General features: G+C 46.0%; 1 protein-coding gene across 3 annotated transcripts in view; it reads right to left on the bottom strand.

The window, feature by feature from the left end:
- Nucleotides 1-2,806: 2,806 nt before the first annotated feature.
- Brf (Brf RNA polymerase III subunit) overlaps nucleotides 2,807-26,404 on the bottom strand; it is a 111,943-nt gene continuing 88,345 nt past the window's right edge. For all 3 annotated transcript variants that reach the window (XM_077680723.1, XM_077680724.1, XM_077680725.1), the window contains exons 10-18: nucleotides 23,332-23,393; nucleotides 22,074-22,155; nucleotides 19,689-19,750; nucleotides 19,409-19,597; nucleotides 12,187-12,323; nucleotides 10,722-10,764; nucleotides 9,456-9,543; nucleotides 7,234-7,326; nucleotides 2,807-4,752 (exon numbers count right to left, since the gene is read on the bottom strand). In XM_077680723.1, the coding sequence (XP_077536849.1) occupies nucleotides 4,694-4,752; nucleotides 7,234-7,326; nucleotides 9,456-9,543; nucleotides 10,722-10,764; nucleotides 12,187-12,323; nucleotides 19,409-19,597; nucleotides 19,689-19,750; nucleotides 22,074-22,155; nucleotides 23,332-23,393 (815 nt within the window). In that variant the 3' untranslated portion in view covers nucleotides 2,807-4,693. The remainder of the gene's footprint in view (nucleotides 4,753-7,233; nucleotides 7,327-9,455; nucleotides 9,544-10,721; nucleotides 10,765-12,186; nucleotides 12,324-19,408; nucleotides 19,598-19,688; nucleotides 19,751-22,073; nucleotides 22,156-23,331; nucleotides 23,394-26,404) is intronic.

Genomic DNA, 26,404 nt, shown 5'->3' with positions numbered 1-26,404 from the left:
GAAAATGGAAGGTGCTATGTCTGAATTTTAATTATTGACACGCCTCACTAATGATGAATGTTTTTTTTTTCTTGTTGGTCAAACTGCATGCCATTTCCCGCAGGTTTCAATATTCATCATACAGGTGTACTGCACATCACATTCGCACCATCTTCACACACACTGCTTTAATCGTGGTTGCATCACACGCTCGTGCCTTTGGGTACTCGAGATTTGCTTTGTTTCGTAAACACTTTCAACTTAATATGGTATATAAGGCGAAAATGAATTCAAATTGAAGCAAAGGTATTTGTAATGCTGCAGGACCTTATTGCGCTCGATGAGAAATAGCTCCTGCTAGAAATAGTACATGTTTATTAGACCAGATGCAGACCTGAACAGCATAGGTACGTGCTGTCGCACAGTTACCAAACACACATTGTTTTACAGGCATAGCCTGAAATACAATAAAAAACTGACATCTTTTTACAAGGCTCACAAAAAACCAAATGCATCAGTGACAACATGTGAGGTACAAATAATGCTAGACCAAGGTGTGTGTCATTAAAGGAGCGTGCAACTAAATATTAATTTGTAGCTTCCTTAAGACCACTAAAATATACTGCCACATTTAGCAAAATAACATGCACTAACTACTCTTAGCAGCATTTTTCATGCCTCATCTGTTGTCAACACCAGCTGTCGAGAAATATGGAAAACATAAATATTCGACTACAAACTTTCGAATTATCACACATCGGAACTTTAGCAATTTGGTTGCAGTAAATAGTTAAATACATTACACAACTAGAGGCCTTGCGAGGTGCACACACATTCCACCTTAGGCTTATCTTCCTTTGGCTTATCACGAGAAATTGGCTCGCTCTGGGCACTCAACAAAACCCTTTGGACAAAGCACACAAGTTTTTTAATGCCAGTAAAAATGTGCAAACACTTATATGGCATTGTGTTTCTGCGCGAATGGCATGACGCTGTAGTACCACCGTGTTAGAACGCAACAAAATATTAGACGTAAACTTCCCCCTGCACAGGTATGTTGACAGGTACGTTTACAGATCAAGAAAAGACGCATGCACATCACACTTAACCATACGGTAATACAGAAACAGGGCAATTTCTCAAAACCTAATGTGTCGTCTTGGAGTGCTGTGGCTATGAACGAATGGCAGCCAGCCACAACAAATTATGTACTGCATTAAGCATTCGCGGCTTGTATCACGCTGGTACAATAAAAAATATTCCAGTCGAAAGGCATAATTGCGTCACTAAGGTCCCATATGGTCCACCAGCACATAAACAGCTAGACCAACAGCTATGTAGTTATTATCAGGAGCGCATAATTTACTGCTGCACAACATAGTAGTAACCAATGACCAATTGATCAGCTTCAGTTTAATATACTACTAAGTCATCTTATGACCAATGCTGTGTCCTCTCAGTCTGTGGCCAGTTCAATGCATAAATATTTCATGAGGTTATGTGTGTAGGAGCCGCGAAGCATTGGATCAATAACTGCGTAGTCAGCAGAATAAGGACACATAAAGTCGACGCGGCAAACAATAAATTTACCCCGGGTAGTTGCGTGCCTTACTGAGAACAGCGCCCATTACCATCTGCACGTTAGGATCACCTTACTGCCTGCCTTAGTTCAATAAACCCTACTAACTTTGCCTAAGGTAATCCAGTTAAAGTGCAAGAAGAGGATCAATTGTGTTCCAGCATACAATTAACAAAAAAAGGCCAAGTTTCTTGGATTTTCTCAAGAACGTTAACCTGTGCTTCAGAATAACCCCAATTCGCAGCATGCAAAAGCTGTACAAACAAAAAACAGTTTGCCAAAACCATTCATGGATGTTGTTACATGCTTGGCTGGATGTTGAGCACATGATTGAAACGATCCGTAATACTGGTTTGTACAAACAGCATAAACAGGGCGGCCAGGAGAAGCTCACACAATGCCATTCATTTCTTTAAAAAAACTCCACAAGAGAGTCAGTGTTCCATTTATGTAATTTTCCACATCGAAATTGTACAGGCATAGCAACATTGCGATACATAATTATCGACGCTCTTGTGGCGCTCCACATCCCATCAGCCGTTCCCATCATTGCAAGCATGCACACTTCTCAAACAGGCCACTATAACGTAAGAGTTGTGCTCTTATGTCCTAGAACTGAGTGACAACGCCTGCACCCTCCCAAACCACCAACGTGTTCGCGAGAAGGACGACATATTCACAGATAAACAACACGGCGTAGTCAAACACGTGCAGTTTTCAAGCCCTGAAGCATGTGTAGATGTAGTGCATCTGAACCATATAACATGTGGCATATGTAAGTGCACATTGGTTAATACTACTAGTGGCTGCTGTTGCAGGCCTTTCGAGAGTTTGTGGCTCAATTTTAGTAAAAGCTGGGCAGCTTACACCAATGTCTCAAAACGGGTGCATTCGTGCAACAGACAAAGATTGTTGGAAGGTGCATGAAGCGGTTTCAATGCGGGAGGCTATTCCAGGTGCATTAAGGTGCATAAAGCTATTCCAATGCACACACAAACAAATATATATATATATATATATATATATATATATATATATATATATATATATATATATATATATATATATATATATATATATATATATATATATATATATATATATATATATATATATATATATATATATATATATATATATATATATATATATATATAAAAACTTCGCTAAATGCATCTGATACTAGGCTGGTGACCCCACTTGAAATGAAACACAAAAACCGTACGTTGACGCAATTCGCTCGCTTTGTTTATCACTTTGGTCTTACGATAAAATTACTGCTTCATGTGCTGACTGGCTGTTTTTATAAGATGTGATGAGCGAAAGGTTGAATTGCCTGTAAAATTTTTTAAATGTGTCTAACGTTAAGTAGAGCTGTATGGTGCAAATGGATTTACCAGTTATAGACGGAGCAATCATGACTACCTGTTTCATTAGTCAAGCTGTCACGTGTATGATGAAAAGTTGGGCGAGTTGGTTTTTAATGTTGTGGAAAAAGGCCTGGAAAAAAATGGTGGCACAGCATAGAAAATACACGGAAAGCACATCACCCTGTGTCATCATCATCATCATCATCACCAGACTATCTAAGCCCACTGCAGGGCAAAGGCCTCTCCAATTAACCTGTGCTAACTGCGACCAATTTATCCCCGCAAACTTCTTGACCTCATCTGCCCATCTGACATTCTGCTGCCCCCTGCCGCGTGTTTCCAAACGCTTCGCTGCACAGAGCACGCACGTGACATGTGTGATGTCACTGCGCGCGCTATTCTTTTAGGCTCCTGCTAAAACAAACCCACCGTTCTGGCTCTGTAGCCTTGACGTAGAGCACTGAGTGCTGGCGCTGACGGCTTGGGTTCGAGCCCCAGCAGGTCTATCTCGTGGGTTATTTTTTTTAATTGCGTACATTTTCCTAAATATAATTTTTTTTAATCTCAAATCTACGCTTTGTTTTTGTTAATAATGGTGATTTGGTATGTTTTAGGTCGCTTTAGGCTTGGGCGCAGCCAATGACCACGTTTAATTACCGTTTTCCATCGCGAGAACAGACATGTCACGTGGGTGCTCTGTGCAGCGAAGCGTTTGGAAATACGCCCCCCTGCCACGCTTGCCTTCTCTAGGGATCCACTCTGTTACCCTTAATTACCAACGGTTATCTTGCCTTCGCATTGCATGCCCTGCCCACGTCCATTTCTTCTTCTGAATTTCTAGTAATATGCTCTTAACACGCGTTTGTTCCCTGACCCACTCCGCTCTCTTCTTGTCCCTTAATGATCACGCTGTGTATTTTCTATTTATTTGCTTATTTATTGAAAAGTACTTTACAGGCTCTATTCCATGTTGCTGTCTTTTTCCCCACCTTTTTCCATGACTTCATGTGTATTCCTTTTTTTCTTTTCTGTGATAAAGCCTAACAGGAGTTCATGCACGTCACTTTTTCTTCCCGTACAACTCTTTATTTTTTGAACACCCACGCCAGCAACCAACAGCCAGCAAGCGTAGTGACGCACAGACAGCTGCACATGAAGGTACAAGTGTAACTAAGTTACAAACAATACTCTGATAACATAAATATCTGCTCGCATAAATAAAAAAAGTAGTAAAACAACAACAACAAAAGAAACAGCACAATAGGAAAAACAAGTTACACAGCACACCTTGGAAACCGTAGGCTGCTCACAGGATGATGGAATGATGAAGCAATCAGCGTGCTTATTACGGCAATTCCGACAGCCTGCCCCCGTGATCTCTTCCTAAAGCGCACAATGGATGCGTGATAATTACGCAAAACACTCTGACATCCCCAGCTGATGCACCCTACAGCACTTCCAGTTCACAATTATTTTGCACAACACAGGGCGTGAGAGACTCGAATTTAAGTTGCGGCAAAATTTGGTTTCGTGCCCGAACATTCCAAGAAAAACGGATGTCACGCGTATGACGAGATTTCACCCCACACAGGGGACTGGAAGAAGAGTCGCAGCTTCCCCCAGCCCATTGTGAACAGCCACACGCCTTCGAAGCACAGTGGGAGAGCAGTGATGTGTGAAATTTCGAACCCAGCACTTCCGCCGGAGCCGTGCGAACGTGAAGATCCTAGGAAAACAACAATAACAGTAGACGGTCCGGAGACGGTTAATCCGCGTAGTCGTCTATATCCTCGTGGTACAGGAAGTCGTCGTCCTGTTCCTCTCCTGCAACAGCACAACAAAACGAGCGCACAGTCACCCCCCGTTACAATGTCGCAACAAAGCAGACGGCTCGATTAGACACAGAGCCAAACTTGTGCACTTGTAACAAGCACGCCACGCTTCTGAAGCTCAAGCCATCCAAGCCACAGTTGTGCGACGACACCCTGGTAATTCGGCACAAAGCAGTTGACAGTTGCCGACATCACTGATGAAATATTTGGCCACATCAAAGAAGCTTTGTGAAAGGCCAAAGTACTTATTGTGACGGTATGGGTGTCACAGTTGAGTCGTGAAGTTTACAGACCCCACCGGGGAGGGAGAGGGGACTCATTGTAATGTGTCGAGCAAATGATTATCCCAATTCGCATAGTTTTCAGTGTTCATCTCGATAACTTTGCACAGGTTTCTACGACCAACGCATGAATGTTGCATCACAGCAACCAATGTGTCATCAAAACACGTAAGGGCATTTCGGAGAGACCACAATGTGCTGAGATTGTCTAAATTATATACCGTATTTACTCGCGTAATGATCGCACTTTTTTTTACCAAAAATATGATGCAAATTTAGGGGTGCGATCATTACGCGAGGTAAATTTTTCGCGAAAAAAGTTTGACCGCAGAAAACGCAGGTGCAGGTCAAAATGTTTACGATTAGTCTCATGAACATAATAAACATGACAAATAAAAACACAATAAAAACTCCACCGGCCACCGAATGACCGCCGAGTAATGCGAAATGCCGTGTTTTCATTACGCAACGCGCCGGAATTACGGAATTGCGGAACGCGCCGGAACGAGTTTGTTGCGAGGTGAGAACAGGTCAACCAATAAGTGGCTGCTGCTGCTGTCACAGTGTGGGACATCACGACACGGCTGCCGACGCAGCAAGCCGAGCGCGTTTTTTTATGTCTTGTGAGTACATTATGTGCATTTAGTGAGTTTCTTCCGCACCGATAATGAACTCATGCTTGCTGATATCGCTAACATCATCAAGTCCGCGGCAATAACGTAGCCATGTCCGCTTTGAAAGAGGAGGGAACCAAGGTAAGCATGACCATCGTCATCAAACTTGGCACACATACGACATACGGCTGCGGCAAGTTCAGGGTGCGATCATTGCGCGGGAAATAAAAAAAGTTGTATTTTGACGACACACTTCAGGGGTGTGATCATTACGCGAGTGCGATTATTATGCGAGTAAATACGGTACTATAGCACAAACCTGCTTTCGGTGCTTCAGGACAGTTTTTTTTCTTGGCAGTACCTCACTAGTTAACTTTCACCTCTCTTATTCAGGTTACTAAAACAAAAGTGGATGCTCTGTCCTTTCCTACATGCAATGTTTGCACCCTTCATTTCTTCCCCCTTCAACATCCTTTAATTTTCGCTCAGGTGTTGAGGCTAAAGACACGGCTAATGGCTGATGAAATTAATCGGGCTAATTATATTAATGAAGCTGTCAAATTTTGCTGCAACCATGATGGGAAATGAGTGCGGGCTCTCACTCTCAAGAGAAGCGCACTGCATTTTTAGAAGCCTAAATTTTTCAAGTACACTTTATAGCGCAAAAAAAGAAAAAAAGATGCTGTGAGCTCCAAACTGCTGGTTTGACCAGAATTAAATTCGTGGGGATAATTTACCTACTTTGCCGTTATTTGAATATCACAACATTTGTTTTTTCGTTAACCCTGGTTCATTTGCTTAGCGCCACGCAAAAAGCCAACACAAGAGGACTCGCCATGCAATGAAGCCACAGGGGTGCGCGCCCGTTCGGTGACAAAATAATTACCGTATTTACCCAATTCCAGCACGCACCTTTTTTGGGGAAAAATAGGCCTTAAAATCGTGCGCGCATTGGATTCAGGTACATACAAACTGAGAGACTTCTCCTTTCGGCCCTGTAAATCGGGTACGCGTTGGAATTGGGTAAAAACGGTACACTTTCCAGCATCCGTTACTTCTGAATATTCAAAAATGTGATACGCTTTTGATGCTGAAAGTGTGCTGTGGTTTACACCGCACCGTGGAGAGCAGTTGCAAAGCGTTTTAAGCGCTGCACATTTGCGGAACACGTCTATTAACTCGCCCCTCCTCCTCAGCTGCGTTTTAAAGAATATCAGCCACAATTCCCACTTTCCCGCCCCCCTGGTGCGTAACCTTTCCCAGAGATTTCTCACTTTCCCCTGGTTCTCCGATTTCCTAGACACACTGAGCTGTGGTTTTCAAAGACCCACCCAGAGCAGCAATATTTTGGCACTGAATGCAAGCCTCCTTCCCAACCCTTGCTTCACATCGTATTTTGAGCAATCTCTTGAAAAAAAAAAAAAAAAAAAAAAAAAAAAAACATTAGTCTAACATGACAAAGCATCAGTTTGGCTAAAGCCCCCTCCCACCACAAAGCAAGCATTGCTTCCAGAGAAAGCATTGTACAGAGAGAGGTGTTGCCACTGCCAGTGCAGTGCACTCTCTTCAAGGACCCACCTCGGTGCTGAGTCAACAGCTGGGCTGCGCTCAGGTGGACCTCCTTCTCCTCTTCCTCTTCCTCAAAGTCCTCCTCCTCCTCCTCCTCATCCTCTGCAAGGCACAACAGAGCAGTGGAATGCCTACTCGCTCTATCTGTGCTCGAGGAAAAAAGCACTGCTCCTCACCGCGGCGCACAATGCTGCCTCCCCGTGTAACAAAATGTGCGAAAGAAAAAAAAAGAAAAGAAAATGGTATTTTTACATTTATCTGAATGCGCTGTAAAGTGTGACCGGCGGAGAAATGAGAAAAGCAAGCAGAACGACGGTAACAACAAAGTCAGTTGGGAGAAAGAGGAGTCACTTGGGAGAAAGACCTGACTCTCTCGGAAGGACCAAACGTAGGCAACCAAACTTGCAGACCTCATGAAGTGCAATATCTCGGCACACATCGATTCGAGACAGTTGACACTGCGCATCTGCAAGCAGCGCAATAATTTGCCAGTAGCCGCGACATTCCAAAAGAACAGATGAGACAAAATAATGACAACAACATCAATAATCAGTGACACTGGCCACTCATGTATTCATTTTCGATTCATTCTTCTGTCCGTTCAACCCTATTCTGAGCTTTTCTGTACAGTCGCTCAAATCGAAAATTCACCCGACCTTCACTTCGTAAGCGCTCCTTGCCAACAGCGTCAGCAAGAGACCGCGAGGTGACTCAACAAGGTGCTTGACTGCTGCCAAAAGCCACACACTAAAACACCAGGATGGCTAGAGCAGTCGAAAGAGGGAATAGCTACCATCAAAAGCTGCCATTCGAATATTTGCACAGCAGATACAAAGGCAATCATTGGTCACGACCCATTTTCCTCCTCACGCGAGACGACCATCAACAACCCAATTGTGGCCACTGAAAGTCTACCCAAAAAGGCTTTAAACTGCCTTTCCTTTCACCCAAGGTCTTGGGAAAGATTTATAGGCATTGAAAAAAAATGTCACATTAGGTGATCAAACAAGCTATGATGCGAGAAACATTGCCTCTGGTTCTTGTTTTATTCTTTCCATCCCGTCCTGACACCCCAGAAAAACGTTTTCAGATGATAACACATGATGCCTCAGCGATAATCACCTGGGGCGACAGCTGGCAGTGCACTACCCCGCCGTACCGGTATCTGGCGGCATGCAGTTCTGCAAAGTTGATATTCCACTACAGCTGTCACTGTGAGCCTTATCGTATCAAGGCTGACAACCTGCGAAATTTACTCGCGAATTAAAGAAAGGCCAAACGGGATCCCAGTAACCATTCACCTTGGTTTTCCACAGCTTCCCGGACAGCTGCCTTGCACGCAGCGCAGTGTACTGCCCGCTACTGCTTTGCGATGCCAAGGAGAAGGTCCCTGGTGAAGACCACATCGACACATGCAGCCACTGTCATCAGTATCGGCTTAAAGGAGCCATGAAGACAAAATACAAGTTGGGTTTTATTAGATAGAATACTTAGTCCCGATAACAATGATGCCAATATCATCACAATCTTCGAACGAATAATGAAGATAATAAAGAAAACGTGTGAAGCAGTCGCGACCCCCTAGCCAATTTCCTGCAACTTTTCTATGACTTCGCGGAACCTTGTTTGTGCGATTGGCGGCCGCCTAACTGACCTGTCGCGACAACACATGACTGGACGTCTGCAATGGGGCCTGTAGTTCCATTTGACCGCATCACTTGAATGCTAACGTGCAGTTAACGCACGGAAAATTATGTTTTATTGTTGGCCCGTATATGACGTCATTCTTGCTCATAACACGTCACTGTGGCGCAAAATTTGAAAGTTTTTAAATACTTCTTGCTTTTTTTTTGCTAAAAAAACATCTTTTGGGGCTGTAATGGAGCTGAGTGAGATACTGAATCCTAGTTCTTTCAAATTAAACGAAGTTGTATTTTCTCTTCATGGCTCCTTTAACAGTTTGAGCTGCGTACCCCAGTAACCATATGTGGCCCGTCTATGGATACAAATGCCGCAAGCAGGCTGGCTAACTGTTTCCAAGTAAACCATCTTGCTGTGATTATGGCCAATAGAAGCTATGAAACCAGCACAGGAGTACAGCTGAAGCGAACATCCGGCCACCCTGCGGTCCGTGGTGTCCGTCAGTGTGGCTGCTTGCGCATGACTTCGAAAGATCCCCCGCTGTAAAGCACTAGACAGCGGCCTGGAATGCTTGAATGCACCTAGCTTACCCTGGATTTCCAGCTCTTCTTCCAGCTCCTTCATGGCTGCCTCATTGGTGGAGACCTTGGGCTTCTTGAGAGCCGGACCTTCGAGATCCTGTGAAGAAGAAGAAGAAGGAGTTCGCTTCTAAGCATTCAAATATTTACATAACAAGTTGTCTCCCATTTTCTGCAGTGCCATCAAGTTATTTGGCCCCCAATGATGCCGAATCAAGCGCAGCTCTCTCGACTTCACCGATAACGGGCACGCAGTAAACAAAGCCAAAGGACAGAGCACATGGCAGTGAAAAGGAATTGAACCATTCGGCAAAGATAGATCTGGAAATGGGCAGGCGTAATGCAATGAGTTTTAATTTCGTCATCTGCACAAAAAGATTTTTCTGTAGTGGGGCTTTCTTTAAATTTTTTTTTTCATTTTGAATACCCTCAAGGCATCGGTGAGGTGAGGGGGTAAGTACACAATGCTACAAACGAGAAAACGGCACTACAAACAGCGTAACAGAAGCAGTTATCGCCCCTGAAAAAAAAACAATGCTAACAGGTAAATAAGGCTGCAATGTTGTCAAACGTGTGGCTGACGTTTGCATGTGATATCTGGGTAATACATTAGGTCAGTTAGAACTGCGATACAATTTTTGGCATTCATTGCAAAGATGATCCACCTAAAACAGAAATATACATTGAACAAGTGGAATTCGCGGAAACCAAAGTATCGTTATACACAACTTAAGCACCTAGGAGATAATATTTGACACAGCAGTACGAAACGTATCCGGGTTGATAATTGTAGTGATATCAAAAGAATGAGGCAGCCAACGGTTAGCAAACTAAATGCTCTTTTCCAATTATTTGCATCAAGGGACAGTGCATGCAAAAATCAGCGACCTCCCATTTCATGTACGCTCCTACTAGCATGCAAGAGGCTCTTAATCCTAACCACTGCTGGGTGCGGAACTTTTTTTCAGGTTTACAGTAGTCTGCACATCTCTCAACTACAGAAACAGAGTTTTGGCCGTTCCAGTGGGCCAGTTACTTTGCAAAATTACTTCTTTGCCAGTTACTTCGCAAAATATCTGCTTGAAAGGCTAGAGACTTAAAGACAACGGGGAAACGTCTCCAATATAGACATTTGAAGTGTGCGCAAACCCTGCCCCCAGGCCTGGTTGGCAATGAAAGCGTGAGATGGCTATGTGCACTTGCCTTCCAGCTGTGAACCAGCGTCACTACTCTTTCATGCTTTGGTTATTGCGGGAGGGCCGTAATTAGCACACTCACCTCATCATCATCAGAGAGAACCACTGCCGCCTTTTGTTGGCTCCTGCAGGAAACAACATTCAAAGAGGAGTGAGTGTAAAGTGGCACGTATTACCTATACTCCTCCAATGGTTACCCTCTGGTCTCATTTCACATCAATATCGTTAAACAGAAAAGTTAATTCTGTGCAGCAGCTTCTGTCATTTTGCGCTAGAACACGGCTACCACTCCAATGCCACTGGTACTTGCTGTTACATTGTAGACATATGCAATGTTTGTTTACAACAGTGATGACGGCCGTCGTACAGAATGCAGTAGTGGTGATCATTGAAACGTAGAACTTGGTACTGTGGCGCATCGCTTAACATTTAACATAAATCCATTTCCATGCCTTGCCTGTAACTTGTTGGCAATGGTGACATATTGTCTTTATGACAATTTCAATACAGTACAACTCTTGTTGTTGAACAGTTTTCGAAAAACCAAACAAAAAGATTGTGTAAGTGATGCTACTCATAATAACACTTCGATTTGATTAATTGATTGTGCTATTTAACGTGTCGAAGCTACCTGGACTATGCGGCAAACTGCAGAGGAGATCTCTGGATTGATTTTGACCACCTAAGAATTTCAAATGCCAGCCAAAATCTTGATGTTTTCCCTTTTTGCCTCAATCTGGGGTCGAACCCACACCCTTAGGCTCAACACCTTAGCCCCTGAGCCACCGCAGCATGTCACAGTAACATTCCACGAAGGCGAAGAAGAACTTTAACCTATATCTTCGTTCAAGCGAAGTTTGTTAGAGTGAAGCGCAATCATCTAAAGCATGCACAACACCAATGGTCGTGGTACAGGGGAAATGCCTAGGTTTAGCAGGTATATACCCCAATTTGCACTCCCTGTCAGACCACATCCACCCGTATACGGTCCCTATACTAAACTGCCCATATTTTGTCTGCTCGGCCAAATACATTACAGGGAAGCGGGTGGTTACTCCTTTAAAGCACAAATTCCTTTGTAGTGGAAGTATCATTTCATGCGGTACGAAACTGCAGGACATTACGAGCTGCCCAAACTTGGAGGCAAGGCAAAGTTGCAGGTTGTCTTTATGGTCAATGAACAAAAAAAAAAAAAAAATGAAGTACTCAGGGTTGATTTTTCTTTCGAACGAATTGGTAGGAACACTGAATGCGATGGGGGCTGGTGGGTGCACTCGTGATAATATGTGTGACAACACCCGTATGATACTCATGTGAGAATACCCAAATCCGTATGACAACACCCGTATGAGAAAGACAGTCGAGAACATCCGTTACACCAGAGAGAGAAGCAACTTCGTTACAGCGCTCAGCATCCAATCTGGTTTTTACGTCAAGAGCGAGTCATAATGACAATGGCCGTGACACTGCATCAAGTTGTACGTGTATAGGAAGCTGTCGCTTGGAACTAGGTCCGTGACAAAACAATCCACCGCAGTGGTGCGTACATGGCGATGGACTTGACAGTCGACATGAGGGAGTTGAACGCCTGCTCCGGGACTGGTGCCGCCCCCTTCCTCTTCTTCTTGGAGGGCTCCGAGATGATGGACTGCACCTCGCACGCATCCAGATCGTTGCCCGCTGCCTGCTCCGTCGGAGAAAGGAAAACAAAGAATCAGCAAGGCTTGGGAGTGGGCTAGTTGGAGTTTTAACACCTTAAAGGAGCCATGAAGAGAAAACAAAAGTTTGTTTTATTCGAAAGATTAGGTGTTTCATAGTACCCCAAGCGCTTTCCCGGAAGCAAATGATGCTTTATTCACTGAGAAATAAGGCAATTTAAGCCAAAATTTTAAATCTCCCGCTAAAATTGCACATTTGGTGACGTGAGCAATGGTGTCACACGGGCCGGTCCATGAAACAGATACTTAGTATGTCGACTCCATATAGCACCCACACGCGGGAGTCGACCGAGACGGCGGCCATTTTAAAAATGCTAGTAAAACCTAGTGCACCCGCAGCCCTAGTCATGGAATCGCCTGATCCGGAGAACAAAACTCTCGCCGAGGAGCTCGGGCTTGCATTTAACAACCTCACACCACTTGAACGCTCAACGCTTCTAAGTGCACGAGCGGCAAGAGTTGTGGGATACGCGGTGGACGGGAAAGCGACCATTCCGCGATAGCCACAACAGACGAACGCCCTGCCGTCGGCACCGCTGCCTCGTCAGCGCCGTCGCCACGGACGAATACAGACTGGTACGTATGTGCCGTATTTTCAACTTCAGTAGCAGTATCGCTTATGCCAGTTGGCCGGTGTCGTGTATGGAAAGCCGTTCGCGCGAGCTCTCTGCTTCGACCAGAAAGATACGAGCGTCAATGCGCGGTGTTTACGGCATTTTTCCTCCAAGGTCAGAGCGCGCCTCGAACCCGAAAATTCGTCTGCGCGACGGCGAGATGTCGAGCTCGGCCAGGCGGTTGTTTCGTACGCATTGGCGCACACGCTTGCGTGTTCGTTCGGAACTTCAACCGTTTACTCCACCGTTCTTTGTCATAAAAAGAATGTGCAGTATGTTTCACGGGCATTTAGCTCGCTATGCAAACTGTAAGCCCTGCCTAACATGCGTTTGCTTTTGCCGGCCTCCGCCAATCGCAGAGCTTAGCCCATGTGACGGCATAGGTTCTGTTGCGGGAAATGAGCTGGTGGGTCGCATGACCATTCCCGTTTTTCCTAATTATGTAGCTTATTTGAGCGAAGTTTGCGTTATAAGTGGTGTCGTTATGGTTCTAACGAGGCAATCTTTCGAATGAACCAAACTTGTGTTTTCTCTTCATGGCTCCTTTAAGTGCAGAGGTGCGCTGCCTGACACGAAAACGTAGAACAGGGTGAGGCGCAAACTATCAACTGTTTATTATCATGTGAAAGGGGGCAGTTACATATGATGGACGTGAAAAACACACACGAAAAAATAACAATAAAACGCAACAGGTGACATGATATCTATTCCTCACTTGGGAAACCCATTTCACGCGTCGAAAGCTGGATGGAAAGCCGGATTGAAGTGGAGGGAGATTGCGTTAGTGCCCCCCTTCAATCCGGCTTTCGGTGCATGAAATGGGTTTCCTAAGTGAGGAATAGATATCATGTCACCTGTTGCGTTTTATTGTCATTTTTTCGTGTGTGTTTTTCAGTAACCGTCCCCCTTCCCATGATAATAAACAGTTGATAGTTTGCGTTCGTGTAACTCACCCTGTTCTATATTTTTGTGTAAGGCAGCGCACCTCTGAACTTCAAGAAAACAAAGAATTTTGGAATCAGCGAAAATTAAAGGACGAGGGGAAAGCAAAACAAGGCGCCAGCTTAGTTCTGCCAGACAAAGGCAACTCATAATTAGGTCAGCTTACCTGCTAGGGACAAGAAAAAAAGTAAGAAGAAAGGAATAAGTAAGAACAGAAGAAAAGGAGTAAGAAGAAAAATGTCTGAAAAGCAGAACAGTACTAGAACTCTACTAAATGACAAAAGTTACAGCTGCAGGATCAAGCTTTCGCCACCAGGAAAACGCAATCGCCAGGAGCATATGGCCGAAATAATTGTACTGTACAGCTTAGTGTATTTTTCGCTCTACAAGGCGCACCACTGTTATCAGTCGCACCTCCCTGTATTCTGTAATAGCCGTTTAAGTGTACCCACACATCGCATCGGATTTAACTGTGGCAAAACAAACAAGCATGACAAATGGTTCAACATAATCAAAACAAGTGCTTGATACCATCGAAATCCTCAAATCCTTTATGAATATTATTCGCTGTTCAGTTCATTATTACAGTAAAACCTCGTTGCAAGAGACACTTGGTTATAAGAGACATTTGAATGAAGACAGTCTGGTTGACTTTGCTATGTTCACCATGTTAGCAACATTGCATAAAAGAGACCTTCGTTGCAAGAGACACGTTTTGCGGGTCTCTCGAGTGTCCCTTGCAACGAGGTTTTACTGTGCCATATGGAGCGTCAGATTTTTTCCACATATTAAAACGGTACAAACAGTTAAGGAATAAACGTTTGCTTTGTTTCAGGGCACATGCATTTCTCAGACTTCACTGAAAGCTAGCTGCTTTTTTTTTAGTTGGCTCTAACACCCAATGCAGCAGGTGGGCAAAAAAAAAAAATCCTAACGTGTGTAAATCTCGTAGTAAGCAGGCATACAATAGGCACAGCGTACATTATGGGACATTGAATGCTACCTACACGCATACCTCGGCAAAGTTGGCACGGCTCACTCAAACTCACTCACAAATTTTTTTCCGAATCACCACTCACTGAAACTCAGACTCAATGCTGAACATCTGCGCTCACTCAAACTCAAACTCACAGTGAGCGCAAAACTCAAAATGTACTCAAACTCAAAATGTACTTAATACTCAAAGTGTACTCAACTCAAAATGTACTCAAAACTCAAAATGTACTCAGTACTCAAAATGTACTCAAAACTTAAAATGTACTCAGTACTCAAAATGTACCCAAACTCAAAATGTACTCAGTACTCAAAATGTACTCAAAACTCAAAATGTACTCAAAACTCAAAATTTACTCAAAACTTACTCAATACTCAAAATTTACTCAAACTCAAAATGTACTCAGTACTCAAAATGTACTCAAACTCAAAATGAACTCAAAACTCAAAATGTATTCAGTACTCAAAATGTACTCAAAACTCAAAATGGACTCAAAACTCACTCGGTCTCAGGCGTACTCAAACTCGGTCGGGCTCAAACTCACTCAAGCTCAAACTCACCATGCTACACTAGCCTCTCGCTCACTCAGTCTGAGTGAGTGGACTCATGAGTGATTCCGCCAACCTCTGCCTACACGTGAAGTTTAAAGGGGTACTGACACAAAATTTTGAAGGCGAGCCTAGAACATATTTAAAATAAATTTTAAAGTGTGCGAAACGCAACCGAGCAGCCAGCAGAGGACCACGCGCAATCGACATCCCGAGGATATTTTGTAAATAAACAACATCCAAACACGTCACGAGTTCGTGTTTGCCGCTTCCGCACGGCCGGCGTTTTTCGCCGGCTTGCCCGGCACGCCGCTCCAATCGGAGGGCCGGAGGGCGGAGCTTCTGCTCGAGAACGAACGACCCAATCATTGGCGGCGGAGGCGCCGTGATTTCGTCAGCTCATCGGGCAGCTGGCCGCGACCAAAGCTCTACAGCGATTCCAGGCACTCTGTTTCTATTACTTTTTATTTACATTGGACGCGAAAATGCGCCAGAGACACGAAAAGCTCACTGAGCGAGCCACACGGTCGCTGTGCAGGCGGCGGCCACGGCCGCGAAGTGGCCCAGGCCGGCGCAGGTAGCTCGAGTGATAGCTTGTTACCGCTGCACGAAACTGTACCGAAGTCCCAACCGTGGCAGCTTATATGAGAAAGGAGTTAATGATGCGATGTCGGGTTGCGTTACAAATTGTCATCTGCACCGCTTACGAGAGCGGCAATCGAATATCCGCCGTAGTGCTAAGCCGAACACATCTGTAGGCGGACCTGTAGGCAGACCGACCGGCTGCTACCAGCACGCGTGTCTCGAGCGCCGCGCGTCGTTCTTTAGCCGCGGTAGCATTTGCACTCGCAGCACTTGCGTCACGTCCACGGTCGCTTTTTAATTAAGCGGCTCACGAGATCAGTACGTGGGGTCATTCGCAGAAACTGTCGGCGATGCGGATTCGACAGTGCTACGGCAGCTCTGCTCTGTGATATACCTCCAACGGTCACGTGGTCAGCTTTTGTTCACACATATGTAATCCATCGGTTCGCGGCACCCACTGAAACCGAAACTGCGACTGGCCGCATTGAAAATGCCTCTAATTAAACAACCGTCGCACGCTGAAGCAAATGAGGTTTCTACAGGTGATAAGTAGGTCACTGGCTACTTATCGCAACAAAAAAAAAAACAAGATGCAAAATTTTTGTGTCAGTGCCCCTTTAAAGGACCAGAGACAGTTATTTGTGTGAGTGGCCATTACTGCGCAGCCAAAGGCTACTGCGGCTTGGCTATCCTTGCAGAGAGGTATACCTGGTCATGCTAAGCCGTACCTGGCAAAAACAATAAGTGCCTCTTTTCAGAGCACGGGGGAAATGCAACTGCTCAAAACACACTCCCTGCATTTGAAACATGTGCGGCACTCCCATTCCTTCATGAAAATGCGTGCCAAGCAAAGCCTACTTTGCCACAATGTTTCAATAAATGCAGCACTACCGAAACATGCACAGGGAGGCATGAAAAACCCTAGTCACACTCAAATTACAGTAGAACCTTCCTGTTACGTTCCTCAGTGCTGCATTTTCCTGGCTGCTACGTTGTTCTTGTCTTGAACGGGCGCAGGTCACATAAAGTCTATTGTTTCCTAACTGTTGCGTTTTCCTGGTTGTTACGTTTTGCTTTCCCGGTCCGGTGAAAAACGTATGAACAGGGTTCTGCTGTACTTCCTTTTTTTTTCTGTTTAGAAGTTTCGTGCACATCAAAGCGGCAAAGGTATTTGTATTTGAAAATATATTCGATTGAATTTGCGGCTAGCTTTTCTCTACTTGGTTCGCAGTCAGAAACTAAATTTCATCCCCAGGACATGTGGGGTACTTTCCCCGACAACTACGCTACCTTTTCCCTGCAAGCAAAAAGCGGGGATGAGGGGAGAATCTCGCACCGAGTTTGCATTTTACCAACGCTTCTTACGCCACATTTTCACGCAAAACTGTTTGAACAGCCATTATTTCACCAAGTCTTTGTAAAGCCCCCTTCCTTGTGCCTGTGCTAGCTACTCTCAGGATACATGCCAATTTGGCAGGACTTTTTTTTTGTTGCTGTTGTTCACACATGAAATTGCGACCTTAGCGCGTTCCCTCGCATTCGGCTTCGCCGCGTTGCTTGCTCCTCGCAGGAACTTGCTTGGCGAGACGTCAGCAAGGGGGATCTGCCCCCTCTCCTCGTCTTGTGGCCAGCGAGAGCGCCCGGGATGCATGCAAGCTGCGGAAAGTTAGAGCTCGAGAAGCGAGGCAACAGGACGCGCCTGGTGACCTCCTTCCTTCAAGGATAGGGCAAGAGGAATGCAACAGTGGCTGCCATCGGCGTCTGAGCGAGGCAAATGCGAGCATGCTGAGGCGCCCCAGAGATGACTGTTGTCGCGGCGAGTCGAACCTCTCGATTCCCTTAAATTGCCCGGGCGAGGAACTAGATCCTCGCCGTCAACCAGCTAGCCTACATGCTCTTTGTATGTTTATTATTGAGCAATAAATGTAAATGAGCGAAAACACTTGTTGCTTCCTTTGTTCCGTCGAGCCACGGCCAACGGCAGCTGGCACGGTACAGTGCGCAGCCGCAGGGTGCAAGATAGATTGCTAGCTGGGCGAAACAGGAAGACAAAGGCCTGATTAGTGTGTCTCGTCACCGGTTTTGGTAGTGCATGGAGAAAGTAACTAATCTGCTTTTACCCCTGTAAACTCTACACCCGATGATCGTGGGGACTCTTATATCCCTACGCCTCGCTTGCACATGTTTTCGTGAGCTGGGAGCCGCCATTTTTGGCAGCCAGCACGTCACGTGAGTCGTGACCTCCACATGACCTCTTTGTGGCCGAACCGGCTAGCCACGACACGTGCGCAGGGGAAGGAGGACCAGCTTGTCGCCTTCCTTCGCGCCCCCCTCTCCCAGACCAGGGGAAGACCTCCTCTCCCCCCCGAGCTGACCTGCGGGGCGCGCGCTCATTTCGCCGGGAGTCGACTGGGCGATTTGGTCATAATCGGTTGGCTCGGTAGTGCCTACTCCGAATGCCTCTATGACAGTGAACCCAGTTGGCTCCATGGGACTCTGCTGAGACATTCTGCCCTGATCGGTCGCAAGGGATGCCTCCCCTGCTCCCGCAGCCGTGATGGCGGATATCGAGGTCCGAGTCCCGCGGCTCGAGCGAGCAAACAGAGCCACTATCTCTCCGCAAGCGATAGTCGTTTCGTCTGGTATATGCCCTGTATCTGCCAGGCAATAAAGCCTCACTTTGGATAGCCGGACTCTGCCTACCGCATGTGGGTACTCAAACCCGTGCGTGAGTCTTCAGATTCCGCAGGGGCTAGTGTACGGCGCGTAGCACTTTCTCTAGCGGAGCTAGCCGGGGTCCTCTGCTATCCCGTACGTTAGCCCACACACATCGACACACCTATCAGTGCGACATCAAGGTAGGTGAATTGGTAACCAGATCAATGAAGTAACTAAACAGCAAGGCTAAGACAAGACTTTAAAAAAAAAAAGAACAAGAATAAGTAAAAGAAACGCTCCCATGCGCTCTGTGGTGAACCTAAGAAGCTGTGAAGTCTGGCTGATGTCTACCATTTCCACGCTGCCACTGCTCCACCCTCACCACCTGCCATTGTCGCTTGAACTGCGCTTCATACAGTAGCTCATTTTGTGCGTGCTCTACTACAAGAGAGATAAACCTATCTAATCTCTCTCCCCTTACTTTTAATTCCCCCAGCCTGGTTTTTCGCGCAACCACACGGGGTTGTGCTGGAGGAGTTTTCTGCGTACACGGGACCACTAGATCTTCCTTTCACTAAGCCACATAAAGCTTTGCGCTTTAGAAGGAGAGCGCACACAGGATCGGCCCTAGTCCCGTTTCTCCCCTGCTGAGCAGTTTACAAGTGTTTTGCCGATCGACACACCGCAGTAGGCCTCAGTGGCACTCCCACCTGGGCTGCTGCTTCCCCTTCACCCGGGGGCAGTGGGGGTGCCTCAGGGGCCAGTCCCAACTCGACGCTGTTCAGGCTCTTGAGCACGTCGTAGTTGATCTTGTTGGAGATGCGCTTCTCCTGCAGCATCTTCTCGATGGCCTCCCCGGCCGTGTTGGCCTGGATGGCCGTCTTCTTGCGACGCTTGCGCTGGGGGAGACAAGAAGGGGAGACAGGCAGGGAATTCAGGCAACCAGGGAGGGGAGAGACCTGCAATGATAACGACGATCTTACATCTCACCTTTTTGGTTTCCGGCTTGTTGGCATTCTCCTCAGCCTCCTGCGCTTTTCGAGCCTCCTTTTCTGTAAAAGGGAGATGGAGATACGATACAAATATCAAAATTCATTGCAAAAATGACCATCCAACTCCCAAGTTGCACATGAGCGACAGGAAACGATGCACCACGCAGAAGTGGAACAGAACGGGAGCTGCAAATATGGCCACAATGAGCACGTCTAGGCAAGCTGCACGGCGCAAAGCTTTCGGCTTTTCACACTGTTCTCTGCTCAACAAAGCTGCCACTACTGACGAAACCCCGATAAGCTGTTACGAAATTCCATCCACAAAACTGGGAGGCAAAGATGCTCGTAGGGCAGCGTGTCATACACACCAGAACTATACTATATAGCAACTCCAATGTCATGAAACCCCCAACATAATAAATGGCAAAGCCAGCTCCGATTATATTCCGGTGTCTCTTGGAGTGAAATGCCAAAATTTAGTACACAGCAAGACTAGGCAAACTCATCACAGTGAACGCCAGTAACCTTGCTGGCGCTGCTAGTGATGATGCTAAGCATTGCATTTGCTCCCAGTTATTGCATTTGCTCAGCAATTATGTCGTAAAACCAGGTCTCAATGTAACCTTTTTTTTTTCTCTGCTTCAATATAAGGTCCAATAATGCAGCTTTTCAAAACGTATGAGCTTATTATGCAGTTCCCTCAAAAATGTTCTGTGAGTGAAGTTCTACAGGGGACAGCAGAGTTTTGGCGAATTTTTGCTTCAACAACAATTTCTAGCTAGTTAAGACAGCACGTTGAATCGCAAGTAGTGTAAATAAAGTTTAGAGGTTGGGGGTATGCTCGCGCAAAAGATCTGAGAGGCAGCACTTCTTCAAGGAATAGAAGAAGCAGAAAAAAATTGGCTCCAATCCACGCTGTGAAGGTGGTTGTAAAGCAAAGCTGTAAACGACACCCACAACAACTGCCCATGCGACGTCACTTGAATTCACACACGTGGCTCTACAAAGAGTGAAACCAGAGAGTCTGCCTGCCATTACCTAGAATTCACAGGGGCGGCGTCCCGAATGCAGAAGCGTCGGCCACGGCCCAGCTAGAGCGGCGGACGACGCCACTCTAGGACAACGCCGCTCTGGGCCCGGCCGTGAGTCGGGAGAAAGAAAATGGAGAGGAGCATCTTTCGAAGGGTGAGACAGCGGAACCTAGCCATCCTGACGTGCTAGCTCGGGGCTACATCACCGTGTGACACAAGTGTAGACACCGAAACAATTCGGCATGTCAGCTTAGTGATTCCCATTTAGTATGCCGATTTAAAGTAGTCAGTTTAAAAGTTTGAGAATTGCGAGAAAGCTGAGGGAACGCTTATAATCACTATTGATCCGAACCAGTTGCTCCTTTCACCTTCCATAATATTTGTTAAAACACAACCGAATTGGTATTCACCAATTTAGAAAACGGAGTCCCATCCGTGGCAAGCAGTGCACAAAAGGTAGCGTTTCTCTAGAGGCCAGATTTTCGTATGTGGTCTCTACATTTTGTTTTCCTGCCTTGCAAAGCATTCCTTAACGTATCCTTGCCGCACTATCACTTAATTCCGTCGGCTCCGGGTTACCCTGGAGGCGCTGTCGAACAATTTAATCAAGCCATGCGAAGAAAGAGCGCAATGGAATGGACGCAAAGCTGTGCCTAAACAGGCCCAAAATAACCGTCGCTAAAGCGGATAAGCCGGGTCACGCCGATGCGCCCGCCGGCGTGAGCGCGCGGGGAGCGCTGGGTATAAATTCGCCGTGCCATCTACACTGTGCTCCTGAGTGAAAACCGCCCTTCCCTCCGCAACTGCTTTGGGAGTTTGTTTCTAGTCCCACACGCCACGAAAGAACCATTGGCTGGTAGGGGTAGAAAGCTTTCCTTTAAAAGCCTGCCTGGACTTTTCGTCACATAACATGGACTTGTGTAATTCACATCCTCTAGAAAAGCGCTAAATGCTATGGACACTCACAAAAGCGCCAAGGCAGTGTGTCCCAGTGACAAGGCTCAAATTTTCCAGGTTCGAAAGGTGTAGTTTTATACCTAACTCTGTCAATGCCACATGGTTCATGCCTCTGCCTTAGAAGAAACAATTCACACATTGTTTACCCAACTTTTTTAAAGTCATGAAATTGATGCCTCTGAGTTTGTTCCATTCATCTGTAGAATAACACACATTCCAGTCAGTTTCTAACTACTTTTGGTGGCTGAAATAAATGTTAGGGGCGACCCCTGTAATGGTAAACCCCCGCTGTAGTTAACCGGGAAGTAGCTTCGCCCCAAATGGTTTACTATAACAGGGCGATGTGAAGTCTCCTCCTATAACAGCCAGAATGGCGGAACGGAGGCAGAACGCACCCTCCATCTCCTTGAGGTACTCCGCATGTGTTGTGGTCCAGAACTGCGTCTTCAGCCGGACTTCAGCATCCGTCATGATGTACTGCGAGAACAAAGGGACAAGTCAGCAGCTGGTAAACGCAATGCAGAAACAGGCAGAAGCAACAGAGGTATATACAGTGCTGCAAGAAAAAAATAATAAACCGGCCACAAAGTAAAGAGCTTGCGGGAACCGATGCCTTCAACCAAGCAGAAGGTATGGACGGCCATTGTGGATTCAAAACAAAAGCAGCACGTCTCGTGGCCTTTCGAAATTAAAAGGTCAACTTGCACTACTTTCCATCTTAATTTACATTTCAACTGCCCTGCTTCATTCAGGTAGGTCGAGATGTTCTACAGCTGAACCACATGTGGGTGTATTGTTGATTGCAACTATTATTAGTAACATGCCAAAATCTGAGTTTTGAACTCGTAATCGAGTAAGGACTGCACAGATGGTTCAATTCAAAGTTTCTTTTTCGTTATTATTATTATTAGCAAAGGTTTGCTACTTTCTCTAATCCTCGCCACAGGTCTTGACACAAATCAAGTTGACTTTCACTAACCGCCTTTAATTGTAAGAACTACCATGTTAACTTAGGCTGCTTTTGTTTTGGTGCCCGTATTAAATATCTGAAAAATGTCCCATCGTGGTGGCCCACGCTAGGCCTCACAGCACAGCACACAACAATAAATCTCACACTGGTAGGCAAGTTGTGCATTCCTGCTGGTCACAGTCTAAGATAACAGGAGCTATCAATCATTCAATCATGGACGGTAATGAATGGGAAGTGGGAAATCTGCTTGCTAGCGCGAGACATTCATTCTTCAGGTGCAGGGTCCCTTTAATTTAAAACTCTGCCTTAGGCAATTACCTGCACGCACTTATCTTCCACGAGTATCAGAACCTCCGAACAGTGAGCAGATCGTGCACATACGACTTGGTACGCGCAGATTTTGTGCTGCCCAAAAGTCACGCGAGCACCAAACCTGCAGATAACAGCAGCTAATCAGCTGCTCAGAAGCTGGAGGAGGGAGTGCGTCGGCATATCTGACATTCCATGTTTGATATAATGGTCAAAGGTGGCCTCAATTACCGAGATCAGCAAGAGCAATTGTTGTCACAGCACAAAGTCAGCATGGAACCAGAATGTCACAACGAACGTTAAAAAGACCTTTTCAGAAGGAAATGAGTGCAACGGAACAAAGCTGCCACCCTCTACGCTAGCGCCACACTGACCGCGTCAAGCTCCTCGTCGTCCAGTCCTTCCAGATCCAAGTCTCCGCTCTCTTCCGGGTTTTCTGGAATGAAACAGCAGCAGCATGTTGATTCTGTGCATAAAATGATGAAGCCAAACCAGTACATACACACAAAAGAGGAAACAAAATAGTGTGCAATTCAGTCATTATGCACGTCATCGAGAAATCTTTCTGTGCCATACACATGTGCCAGCTAAACCCTTTGTAAAACTTCTGATTTATAGTGCTCTTCTCATCACTAAAAAATTGGAAGTACAAGTGCTTCATCAGCCGTGGCGGCTCAGCGGCTAAGGTGTTGCGCTGCTAAGCACGAGGTCGCGGGTTCGATTCCCGGCCGCGGCGGTCGCTTTTCCGATGGAGGCAAAAAGCAAAAACGCCCGTGTGTACGAGATTTCAGCGCACGTTAAAGATCCCCTGGTGGTCAAAATTAATCCGGAGCCCTCCACTACGACGCGCCTTATCGCCTGCGTTGCGTCGGCGCATTAAACCCTACAATCAATCAATCAATCAATCAATCAAGTGCAAGTACAAGTGCTTCTGGCCCTGAAGAGAGCGCAAAGCGGATACATTGCACGCCTACGTACTCTCGCTCGAAAAGACAAAATCTGACACAACAGCATGCCTGTGCACTCGCCTTTGTGTTCAGGAACCTGTCAGCCAGAACCTTACTCCCGAATAAACTGAATGCACTCTAAAATTTCCTGGGCTCTCCCGCAAACAAAAGCCTGTTGAGGGGCTAGTCGGTTCGTTATTTCACACAAAGAGCAATTAGCCCAAAAAAGGACGACACAGGGCAAGGCAACCGGACGAGTGCTTGCTCTGCTGTCTTGTTCTGTGTCATCGTCTTTTTGTGTTGTTAATTCGTTGTACCGAAGCAGCGAACTGGTTCCGTGAAAGGCAATACGAGTGCACAAAAGTCCTCTGGTTGGTGCAGCTTGCGAGAGGAAGAAAAGAAGATGATGAAAGAAGTGCAAGAGGGGTGGCTATTGCGCTACCCAAGCCCTAACTAAATGCAAGCAAAAGTGCAAGGACATTCAGTGCACCTAGGTTAGCACGGCCAGCTAATTCTTCCACTGCTATTAATTCTTTTTTTTTTAATGAACCCCTCATCCTTTCAGCTGTCAGATGGCTATGTGAGGAGAGATCAACGAGAATGACCAGTGCAACTCTGTCATATAGGTTCAACAGCCCTAATGCCTTGATGCCTGCCGTCCCGCCCCCAAAGCTGCCCAGTATTACTCCCTTTCTTGCTACGATTATTCCACAGGGCAGCTATCTCGCTTGCGGAGTTTACTCCACTGCCTTTTACACTCCACGCACCTGCACGTTACCTCTCTGTAAGAACAGAAATGTATTTTGTCTTAACACAGACTGTGCTACACACTTACTAGAGTAAGACCTTGTTACAAGAGACGCTGTTACAAGAGACACTTGGTTATAAGAGAAATTAGAAGGAAAGCGGTTTGGTTGGTTTTCCTATGTTCGCCATGTTAGCAACACTGCACACAAGAGACCTTTGTTACAAGAGACACATTTTTTGGCTCCTTTGGGTGTCTCCTGTAACAAGGTTTCACTGTATTTGCAAGGGCATGGGAAAGCTTTTCGGGCTTTTTGTCCGTTCTTCGTGTCGCGCAGCGATAGACGCAAAAATAATTATCAAGCTTCGAACAGAAATGGAAGAGTTATTCCATTTATGAATTTAAAAATACTGGCAAATTGAAGGCTGCTCTCTCTCTCTCTCTCTCTCTCTCTCTCTCTCTCTCTCTCTCTCTCTCTCTCTCTCTCTCTCTCTCTCTCCTCTCTCTCTCTCTCTCTCTCTCTCTCTCTCTCTCTCTCTCTCTCTCTCTCTCTCTCTCTCTCTCTCTCTCTCTCTCTCTCTCTCTCTCTCTCTCTCTCTCTCTCTCTCTCTCTCTCTCTCTCTCTCTCTCTCTCTCTCTCTCTCTCTCTCTCTCTCTCTCTCTCTCTCTCTCTCTCTCTCTCTCTCTCTCTCTCTCTCTCTCTCTCTCTCTCTCGAAAACTGGGGAACTGTCTTGATGGTATCGTTCGGAGGCACGGCGACAACCACGCCCATACAGCGTTGACAAGTAGCAAGCAGAGACCGCCTAAGCCGCCTGCCCGTCGTTGTATTGATGTGCATTGCTAGGCTTACACTTCTGAACTCTACCATACTCTTCAAGCTATTTTTGGTTAACAGGGCAACTGTTCATAACAAGACCTACCTTGAAGTTATGCCTCGAGTGCTTCCTAGAATTTGAAACTAAGCATGAAGTGTGTGCGGTCCCACCTTACTACTGAGGCCTGACATGAACTCCACTAGTGGATTCACAGAAAGGTGAGAAACAGTCGCATATACTGGTAAAAAACAAAGAAAGAACTAGAGAGATGCTCATTAAAAAAAAAAAAAGAAAAAAAAAAAAGCTAGGCCTCCACGGGATTGAACTACAAATCTTGAAAATAAAAGCCTCGTGCATTAACCACTCGGCTAATTCCAGCAATGCGTCGAGTTGCAAGAATTTGGCATCCTGTGCCTGGGTGTAAACGAATAACCTTTATGTGCAAGCAGTTTTTGTCCTTTTCAGAAATTCTGGCAGTGGTAATGTTTGTTCATCACAAACCAATCTTGTACATCAGCCTCGTCGTGCTAATCCTACAAGAAATTAAGCCAGAGCTCCCGCGTTTAATTCATAAAAAGGCATCACACCGCTGCGATCTCCCCGGCGCAGGCCAATTTATTTATATAAAAGGAACGCGCCGCTAGAATTACAGTGGTTTTTGGTAACAGCCTTCCAATAGAAATAGCTTGGTTGAATTTGCCTCGTTGCTGCCGATTGCTGCGAGAGAGAAGAGGAGTGATTGGTTTTCTGTGAACAAAATGGCGCCTCCCAGTGCAAAAAAAGCACATCCCAAAACATCGAGACGCTCGAGGCAGACTGAAAAGCCCAAAGGTGCCGTCCGTTTTGCGATTCTCGCTGACCGCACGACTTCTGGCGTTGACGCTGATACCTGCCGAGGACAGACATCGTCATATGAAATGCAGACAGACGCAGACGATT

The sequence above is a fragment of the Haemaphysalis longicornis genome, unplaced genomic scaffold (assembly GCF_048455015.1).
Source record: "Haemaphysalis longicornis isolate Haplotype H1 unplaced genomic scaffold, Haemaphysalis longicornis Haplotype H1 scaffold_8, whole genome shotgun sequence".
Lineage (NCBI taxonomy): Eukaryota > Metazoa > Arthropoda > Arachnida > Ixodida > Ixodidae > Haemaphysalis > Haemaphysalis longicornis.
The sequence above is the reverse complement of the archived record's forward strand: the minus strand, read 5'-3'. Positions and strand labels throughout refer to the sequence as shown.